The following is a 10,623-nucleotide window of genomic DNA, read 5'->3' on the forward strand; positions in this document are numbered from 1 at the left end:
ATGATTGGAAGCAACCGGGCTCCGAAGGAAGAAGTCTCTGTGGCCAAAGGACTTCTTAAACTGGGCCCAAACTTTAAGGGTATGACGCACAACTTGGTTGTCTAGTTGAGTAGGGCTCAAATTGGAGCTCCATAGATGTCACATCTGGGCTATCAGGCTGAAGATGAAAGTGGGTCCAGAAAGCGAGGTAACAAATATTGGAAGCCAGTAATAATGACGGAGGTTAGGGAGCCCAATGCCTCTGTCCTTTTTAAATCTCTGGAGCTAAATCTTGCTTACTCATTACTTATCCTGACATATGTATGATGAAAAAAAATTGAATCTCATGACACAAAACACAATTTTGGGATGATCCCACAAAAGTTTTAGAAGTAGGCCCCAGTTAAATTTCCGCATACCCTGTTGGGTTTTGGTATGTGCTCACAAATGCATGCCGTCATCATGTGATTCACCTTGACTGAGTTTACTTAACATGTCTCTTTGTGTTTTAAATTTCAGGATGTCAATCACAGCATGGGCCAGGTAAGCACCCAAGAGCAGCATTACAAGTTTTGTTTCTGCCCGTCAGCTATGTACGACTTCTTGCCTATACTCCATGTTTAACTCCCCTCTCTTCTCTTCTGTCAGTTTGTGGCCGAGCTGTAAGAAACTCCAGAATTGTGGGAGGTGAAAATGCATCTCCGGGAAGCTGGCCCTGGCAAGTCAGTTTAATCTCGCATGGCACTCTCTACTGTTCAGGGTCCCTGATTAACAACCAGTGGGTGTTGACGGCTGCTCACTGCTTGACAGTGTAAGGGATCACTGTTGCAAATTCTTTTATACATTTTATGAATTTGGTTTGTTAGCTTTTATCAGAGATAGGCAATACACAACATGAGTCTAGAAACATTTTTAAGCATTGCTTCACATAGGGACATGACTTTACATACATACATCAGGGACAGAATGTCCAGCACATTGCCTTTTGTCACCTGTCAACATGGCTGGAGCTAAGAATTATGGGTCTACATTCCACCTGCGACAAATAACAGCCTACATGTATCCACAGCTCAAACACACCACTAACATTTACAGTGGAAAAAGCACAAAAGAAGATCAAAATTAATATTGATTCACTTTGGATAGTTTCAAAACTGCCTAAAAGGTCAGGTGTGTATTTAGTGGCATCTAGTGGTGACGAAGCAGAACTACAAACTTCTCCCATGTGCCAAGCATGTAGGAGAACTACGGTGGCTGACGTGAAAACATGAAAACGCAAATGGCCCTATCTAGAGTCAGTCAGCACGTTTACATGTAGAGTTAAGTCGAGCTAGCTCGACAAGGCCATTTGATTGGACAACTGTCCTTACAAGCACAGGAATGGAATCAATTTATTGACCAAAGAATGTCCGACTCCACCATGATAGGTGGCGATATGCCCCCTTTCAGCTTGTTAGTATGGGACCTTTTTTTGGTTAACCTATTTTATCACAGACCAAACAACTGACAAACAAGTTAGCTATGGTTAGCTAGCAGCAAACTGTTACCATGGTGGACAACCTTACAGTCCGTCCAAAATGCTCTGGATGTAGATTTCGCCACGTTGTGACCAGCTTCTTCTTCTGTTATGCATTTAATGCTTTCGACATCCTGATCAATGCCCGGGGCGGACACCGTGAAACATGCGCTGAGTGCCTTGGCCAGTTCGAGTCCGATTGACTGTATACATGCAGGAGTAATTCAACTCCCAGTTGCATTATCTGGGTGTGTTAGTTGATTTGAGAAATTTGATTTAGTATGATTTGAGTCGAACTAGCATGTTTGCATGTATTTTAGAAGTCCGGTTTTAGTCGGACTAATAAAATGAATCGATTTTCTCTGATGTCATGTAAACATACGGAGTGTTTGGTTTGTCCATTCTGGGCTACTGTAGAACAACATGGCACACTCTGCAAGGACCCATTCCATATATAGATGTAGGCTCATTCTAAGGTAACAAAAACCCAATGATTCTTATTTTCATATTCTTACTATAAACTAATGAAAACATAGTTATGAATACTTTATACCACTTCTGCCAATAGATGCCCCTAAATCCTACACACTGAACCTTTAACCAAACAAAATCAAATGATGAGGCAAAACTTGAATTTATTTGCTAAGAAGGGGATACACTAGCAAGTAATTAACCCTATGGGCCCTAGGCGTTTTTGGGGTATTTTTACTGCCTTTACTTTTAAGCTCGTATCACAGTCATTATAAAGGCTACATACACATGCTATATCTTGTTTTTTTCAGGACAATCTGGGCTAACCAGATTTGCCATCATTTCATGTCCTACTATGTGCCTGTATTTTATATTAATTTTTATATCAATGAAAAAAACAAATCTGTGTTACTAAATTCTCACATTTTTACATGTATCTCACCATAGCAAGTTGGAAAATGACATATTCTGCTATATATGAAGAGGGGAGACTCTCTGGAATCTGGCAATATAAGAACCATGATGGTGGGACATTCTGTCACTTCACAGCTGTCCAAAACATGTGGTTTGTTCCAGGCGGACATGATTGCCAGTATTTTTTCATTATTGCAAGAAATTCCATTGACTCATTCACAAGTCAAAAATGTGTTTTATCTGAAAGAAACATGCAATATTTACATCTAAGATCACAGAAAATAGTCAACCAAGTGCAATGATGTCCTCCAAGATAATATTTGCCACTTTCTTTGCAGTAAACAAAGTTTGTTGTTGTTTTTCAGTTTCAGTTATATATTGGAGGGGCATTTTGGGCATTAAGGGGGGACACATGTCCCCCTCAATGTATATGGTGACTACAGCCCTGTCATGCATGCATAATTAGGCTACAGTTGTCTGGGTGCGCAAAGGTGAAGTGGCTGGTCTTGTCATATAAAGTTTGATGGAGTGTCAACTGGACAATATAGAGATGTTTGCATCTTGAAAGCCGGACTACAAATGTCGATAGACAGGCAGAAACATACGCAAGCCTAAGACGTGGTAAGATACGATATTCCTCACTATATGAAGTGACTGATAACAAGATCTGTATAATGGATTGTAAAGAAATTCGTCAGGTTTTTATTTTGTAGACAATTAATCTGGATTTATAGCATGATGGGATGACAGCACAATGATGTGTGGTATCACTGGAAAGCTCTAGTCCTGCGCTTTCATGTGATATGCGTGGCATTTCTGTGCGAGCCTGCATTCACGAGTAATCCATCCAAGAGTAATGTGTGTGCAGAGCTGTATGAAAGCTCTGTTATACATAATTTTAGTGTAACTTTATCATTTTTTTCCGCTGTGAAAACACCGGACTACTGACAAGTGCTTGGTCTTGTCAGAAAGCTACAATTCCGCTGTTTCACGTGATATGCGTGGCTTCTCGCTATGACACACAGTCGCGGAGAAAAACTATAGAGAAGAATAGGTGTGAATTTGGATGCACTATGCGTCGTTCAGGCCCATAGGGTTAAAAAATTTACAAAATTTAAAGTGTCACTTTAAAAAGCCCTCCAGAGTCTTTGGACCCTTGGTACACTGTGATAAATTTAGTTATGTTATAAATTTAATTATGTGATTTCTCCATCAATTCAAACTTAGTATTATTAGACCTTTCCTTAAGCAGTGCTCATTGATGCGAAGTATCTACCTGCCACAGCTGGAGGTGGTCTGGTTTGCATTGTGATATGATCTCAGCACAAACACTCCCCCACTTATAAAACTGAACAGGCATTCTGGATGCTGAATAGTAAAAATTTTACTATTTTTCTTCTTTGTCCTGAAGACATGACCTTCCAACGACAGAAGTGTTCCTGGGCCGCCACAGCCAGTCAGGTCCAAACTTGAATGAAGTGTCACGGCGACTTGACAGGATCCAGTGCCATCCATCATACAGATTTCTGACCCATGACAACGACATATGTCTTCTGAGGCTGTCGGCGCCAGTGAATTTTACGGACTACATACAACCGGTCTGCTTGGCCTCCGCAGAGAGCACTTTCCACACCGGGGTTAGCAGCTGGGTCACTGGTTTTGGTTCTACTCAGGCTAGTAAGCTCACACACTGAACACTTTTATCACATAATGATGCATACACATGTAGTGTCTATTGTATTATTTATTCAATTGTTCCTTTGAAATATCTCCCATTAGATTCATTTACCCAAGCTGACATCCTACAGGAGGTGAATTTACCAGTGGTGGGAAACAATGAGTGCCAATGCACCCATCGCCACCTCACAGACAACATGATCTGTGCTGGGTTCACAACTGGAGGGAGGGATGCATGTCAGGTGACCACCACTGTTTGTGCATTTGATATGTAATGCCTTGACGACAGCCAGGGGTGAAATTAATTTTACAGCAAGGTGCAGAACAATATCCTGAGAATATGCACCTCCAGTTTCACTTTCAAGGCAGATAATTTACCTCTTAAGTACCTGAAACCAACGTGTATTAATTTCAGTCGCACTTGAGTCTTCAGATTACTGTTAGTTATGTTAGCATTAGCTTACCTTAGTTTTCATGGATTGTACCAGTTGCTTTGTTGTTGATTCTCTGTTGCACGAACTGTTAGCTAAAATTTCTGACTTCTTGTTTTTTAGGTTTTGATGTAGGCTGTTTTTGCTTGTTGCGAGTCTTATAAGCTAAACACATCAGAAAGTTATCCATGGACTGAAAACACAAAGATGACATCAGAAAGAAGTTCAACTCTTACATCAGACATATGTTAAAGTTTGGTTGCACTGAAAATTAGGCTGATTATATTTTAAGTGTCTAACAATGTTTAGAATTTCACAATGTCTAGACCCTACCATTATGACGTTTTGCAGATGGTGAGTTTTGTTCTCCATACCTCATGACTAAATGTCATTATTCTGGTTACTTAACAGCACAACTTAAAACCAACCAAATATCAATGTCCTCTGTTGTCAGTTCTCTACGTCAAATTGACGTTGGCATCAGACATTGTCTTTACATTGAATTTTGGTCACCTGATGTTACAACCTTAACTCAACCACGTATCAACGTCCAGCTACATAGGTGGCAAGCTGGGCATTTTATTGGTTTAAATAATGTTCTATAAAATTATCTAGTTGCCAAACATCATTACAGGATTCATGATGGAACTGAGACTAAAGGATACTCTATCCTATCCCTGCAACTATCTGTTTCTTTCCACAGGGAGACTCAGGGGGGCCACTGGTGACCAAAAACGATTCAGTGTGGATCCAGTTTGGAGTTGTGAGTTTTGGTGAGGGCTGCGGCGAGGCTATGACTCCTGGAGTTTACACACGTGTGTCCCGGTACCAGGACTGGATCACCAACATCACTGGCGGCAGCGAACTTGGCTTTGTTACCTACATCTCCTCAGGAGTGGACAGTGACTTAAACTTTAACTGTCCTACATCACCATCAGGCATTGGGACAACCGCATTCCCGTTTCACACATTCAACTTCACCACCACTTGCGAGGGCTGTGATAAGGGTGGTGGCAGCGTATTTGACAGTGGTGAAAATGTGATCCATTTCTCCCACCTCACTCACTTCACCTCACTCTGTCTTCTGGTTATTTCACTCTATGTGCTGGTTGGTGACGTGTAACATAAGAATGTGAAACTACAAACTATTTACAGTTTGAGGTTTCTGTGCCCAACAGTCTCAGTCACTGTGTTTGATATGAAGCTTCTTCTTTCGATGTGGAGAATATGAAAGGAAAAATGCAATACTGACATGCTGTTACTGTAAACAAAAGAAAATCCTTCTTAAATGAATATATATCGATTGAACGATTGTACGTTATTATGATTTGATGATAATCACAAATGGGATTGTTGGAGAATAACTTAACACTATGCTGAAACGCGGTGTCTCACTGCCCTCTGCCATGTAAAGTTTGAAGCCTTTTTCACCTGAGTGTGTTAGAAATGTGTCCTGTTGTACCTGTAACCACACCCATTGTGATGTCACAATTTTCTGGGGTACATCACTGCAAGTCAGCAAAAAAAAAGATTTTCGAGATTTCAAGTTGCATTATCAGAGATTAATATCTTTATGCCATTAAAAGTAAAGACATTTTTATAAACTTGCAGATTGTGGGACTGATGTAAAGTACGGAAAAAGTAGTTTGTAAAATTTTGCACTGTCTTTTAAAGAAATTATTTTAGACATGTTTTGTAAGAAAACAGAAAATACACTTTTTTGTTTCTGTAAAAAAATAAAAAATAAAAAATGACCTCCTGGGTGCAGAACCCAAGGAAGAAATAATTTCCTATTTACACATTTAGCAGAGATTGAGACACATTAGCATTCATTCAACTGTTCCTGGACACCTGATGAATGCAAGTAGTCCAATGTTCACTTTCCTTTTAGCTCTGTTTTGGTTGACCAACTCTCGAGGGAAACATTTGGCTCTTAATTTGGTAAATGTTCACAGGAGATTCAAAAAAAGCTGATGATGATGATACATGAAACAGAGGTACTACGAAGCAGGACGCAAGTCCACAAAGCTGCTGGCCTATAGATTAAAAAAGCAAACGGCAATTAATAAGACGCCTGAGAGATCGTCTAGCTGAGCATAAATATGCCATTAGAATTAAAAATCATGACTACCCCATGGCTAGGCATTTTAGTGAATATCACAATGCAAATGACTCCTTACTGCGCATTGAGGGCATTGAGCACATTAAACCTATGGTTAGGGGCGGTGACAGAATACAGAGACTTAACCAAAGGGAAGCTTTTTGGATTCATCAATTGGATGCATTAAAATATCCTGGTCTTAATGAAGATATAGACTTTACAAGTTTCCTTTAATGTTTCTGTTATGTTTAATATCTTCATTCATCATATCTTGAACATATGTTTAATACTGGTTCATGGGTATTTTATTAAGTCTGATTGATGTTTGGTTTGGTTATGTTTTGTGTGTTGTTCTTGTTTTCTCATTCTCTGTGATTTATTATCGTGGTTCATTGGCTTCACCTGTCATGTCATTAACTGTGTCATGTGATAGTTTCTTATTGGCTGCTGCTGCTATATAGATGAAACCACACCTTGGTGCATCTGTTTCTCCAGTCCTGATGAAGACCAACAGTGGTCGAAACATGTTGGCTTTTTAATGAGTTGGCCATTATAATAAAGGCTTTTTAATCTAATCTTTCCTTCCTCATTTTCATTTTTGTTTTGGAGTGCCTGGATTCTTGTCCTGTTTGCAGTATTTTGGATTTCCCTCCTTTTTTTTTCCAAGAGCACCTGATACATTTTTTGATCTACACTCTACAACACAGAGCAACCAGTTATCTGGTTTTCTACATAAATGTTTTGAAACATATTACAAGAATCTATATTCTCAACCAAAGATAAGTAATAAAAATCAGGTATTCCAATTGTTAAATTCATTAAATTTACCAAGAGTGACAGAGGACCAAAACTCAGCATTGATAAAGGAAATCACATCAGAAGAAATAAAGTCGCCGATTTCAAAGCTGAAGACAAACAAGGCTCCGGGCACAGATGGATACACCTCAGAGTTTTATAAAGTCCTCAGGGAACCATTGATCCCCCTATTAAAAAATGCATTTAACTGGGTGCTAAAAGAAGGAGAAATTCCAAACTCTTGGAGTGAAGCCAAGCATTTCAGTTATTCTGAAAGAAGGAAAGGACAAAATGGAGTGCTCTAATTACAGACCAGTTAGTGTTCTTAATCAAGACTACAGATTATTCACTGCTATCCTAGCCAGACGCTTAGATATAATTTTGCCAGATATAATACATCAGGACCAGACCGGATTTATAAAACAGAGACAGACACAGGACAGTATTCGGTGAACACTTCATGTGATGTAAAACATCGTCAAAAAATGATTAGAGGCAGTAATATTGGGACTGGATGCGGATAAAGCATTCGACTCTGTCAGGTGGGATTTCTTATAAATGGTGCTGGAGCGATTCAGTTTTCATGAAACATTTGTCAAGACCATACAATCTATACATAATAAACCCAAAGCCAGGATTAAAATTAATGGAAATCTCTCAAATTCTTTCACACTAGAACATGGGTGTCATCAAGGCTGTTCAATTAGCCCTCTCCTATTTGCTATTTATTTGGAACCTCTGAGTCAATGGATAAAACAAAATGAAAATATAAAAAGGTATAGACATTGAAGGAGATGAACAGAAAATAGCATTATTTGCAGATGATGTGTTAATATATTTAACACAACCCACTGCATCCCTTTCAGCACTCATGACAACACATTTAACTATGTACCGGACCGAATTGTTAGAGAAAGGTTCAGATCTAATTGGCTTTCAAAATCCATGAAATATTTAGGAGCAGACCTACCTCAAGACTTATCTCAGTTGAAATCTATAAATTATGATTCATTAATTTCAAGAATAAAATCAGATATGGTCAGGTGGAATTTAATCCCATTCACAAGTTTAGTTTCAAGAGTAGAGGCAGTTAAAATGAACGTTCTTCCGAGGCTGCTGTATCCAAACTTTGCCAGTAGAAGTAACAGACAAAGACTTTACAGATTGGGATAAATACATTTGGCAGGGGAAAAAAACACGCCTACGATTTTAGAACTCTACAGTTGCCCAGAGTTAAAGGGGGGCTAGCTCTGCCATGTCTTAGAGCTATCATCAGGCTGCACAACTAAAAACTTTGTGGAGCCTGTGCAATCCTTCCTACAGGACAAGATGGAAGGACATTGAGTGTCATACGTCAAATACTATTCCAATACAGGCCATGATAAATGGTGCAAAATTGAGGAAACATCTTAATGAAGAGTTAAATCCATGCCTGGGTGTATCCCTTAACATATGGTTTGAGATTATATCAAAGAATGCCTGACAGAGCAGAGTAGGGTACTGCGATGGACTGCACATGATTCAGATTTGACACCCAACACAATAGATAGGAGGTTCAGTAGATGGGGCGGGAGACCAACAATATTTTGGGAGCTCTTTAAAAAGACGGTTATGAAAAGTTTTCAACATTTAAAAAAATCAGTATGTTTTGTTCATGGTTCACATGTTTATTTTCATTGTTACCCTCCAACAGGGAAAAAAAGGACTTGGAAAGAAGGGAATGAAAATAAGGATTGGAGTGACAGAAGTACTCCATATTACTTCAGGTCTACTCGATTTTAACTTAAACTGTGTGATTATGCCTACTTACGTTTTCATTCCCCTGGATAGAGTATGGGTTTGTTCTGTATATCTGGAAAACATGTATACAAGATGTAAGATGTGGATGGGATGATGCTGTCTGGAATTAATTAAAAAAAAAGTTAATCACAAAAAAAAGTAAATGTTTTACTGTGTTCACCAGCTATTCGTTAAATTTGTCTGTCTGTCCTTTGATGTGAGGAAGGTCGTGTGCAGTTGGTTTATCAGACAGATGTGCCTGGAAACAGAGTTGATGAGAGCCATGAGAATGAACCAAAACAGTGACGCTGTGGACAAGACCAAAACAATGAGATGAAAGATGCGAGAATTCTCGCCAGAGCTGAGGGGAACAGCAGCTAGCCAAGTCATGTGACTCATGTTTTAACATAAGAAATATTGGTTAGTGATGTTTTAAATAAACATCTGAATTACCACCTACAGGTTGTATGCCTCTGAGAACCAGACAAGTTGCAGTTTACATCCATTTCTGTCCATGACAATTGACAATGCTTCAAACATGGATGTCGCTGCAAAGAAGCTACAAATTCTAAAATGTGAATGCTTCACACACATCTTCAACCAGGCGATACAGAAAATCTATACAATCAGCACAGTCTCAAGATGGGTATCGAAGATTAGTGTCATCAACTCAGTATCGGACTAAATGTCACCCCTTCTGTTCCTGAGTTGAGGCGCTAAATACTAGGGCTGTCAACGAATATTCTAAATTCAAATTTAAATTCAAATTTGAAAAAAAAGGACCTTCGAATGTGAAAATTGATATTCGATTGTGGAGAAAAAAAAAAAAAAACACCACCGCAGCTGTCCTCTTTGCGAGTGGGCGTTGGCATCAGACGCACATTTCTCCAACCTGGTTGACAAGCTGTTCTGCTCCCAGCTGTTGTCTCCGTCACCCGGCTTGACACATTCGCTCGCGCAGAAAATAGACCAGACGCCGAAACGATCGCTGCAGGGCGCAAGCCAGTCACGGTCCGGTGCTTTGAGGCTATTCGCAGCGCTTCCGCGGGCGGTGTGGCCACGGGTCAGAGAGGGGGGGCGACCGAGAGGTCCGTGGTCATTTATAACGTAATGTTATAGATAATTGTTTTATGTGTTTTAATGTGTAGGTATGTAAATGTTTTCAAAGACGTTTATGTTGAAATAAAAATACCTACAAGTAGTTATGTTTCCTTGTATTAATACATATACAAGTATGTTTCCTTGTATTAGTTTGGACATAATGCGGAAAAAAAAAATATTCGAATGGTTCGAACCTATGAGTTATTTTTAGAAGGAATATTCGAACGTCATTTTTGAGCAATTTTGACAGCCCTACTAAATACTGGCCAAAAAAAACTGTTTTTGTTTTTTTGTTTATGATGTCACAGTGAAGTTGACCTTTGACTTTTTGGATCTAAAATGTCATCACTTCATCATTT

General features: G+C 39.3%; 1 protein-coding gene across 1 annotated transcript in view; it reads left to right on the forward strand.

The window, feature by feature from the left end:
* Positions 1–7,164, forward strand: part of LOC117246400 (uncharacterized) — a 176,697-nt gene extending 169,533 nt beyond the window's left edge. The window contains exons 8-12 of the mRNA XM_078164114.1: positions 499–522; positions 628–790; positions 3,792–4,057; positions 4,160–4,299; positions 5,192–7,164. Coding sequence (XP_078020240.1) covers positions 499–522; positions 628–790; positions 3,792–4,057; positions 4,160–4,299; positions 5,192–5,611 — 1,013 coding nt within the window. The 3' untranslated portion in view covers positions 5,612–7,164. The remainder of the gene's footprint in view (positions 1–498; positions 523–627; positions 791–3,791; positions 4,058–4,159; positions 4,300–5,191) is intronic.
* Positions 7,165–10,623: the final 3,459 nt, after the last annotated feature.

Source organism: Epinephelus lanceolatus, chromosome 22 (genome assembly GCF_041903045.1).
Source record: "Epinephelus lanceolatus isolate andai-2023 chromosome 22, ASM4190304v1, whole genome shotgun sequence".
Classification (NCBI taxonomy): domain Eukaryota; kingdom Metazoa; phylum Chordata; class Actinopteri; order Perciformes; family Serranidae; genus Epinephelus; species Epinephelus lanceolatus.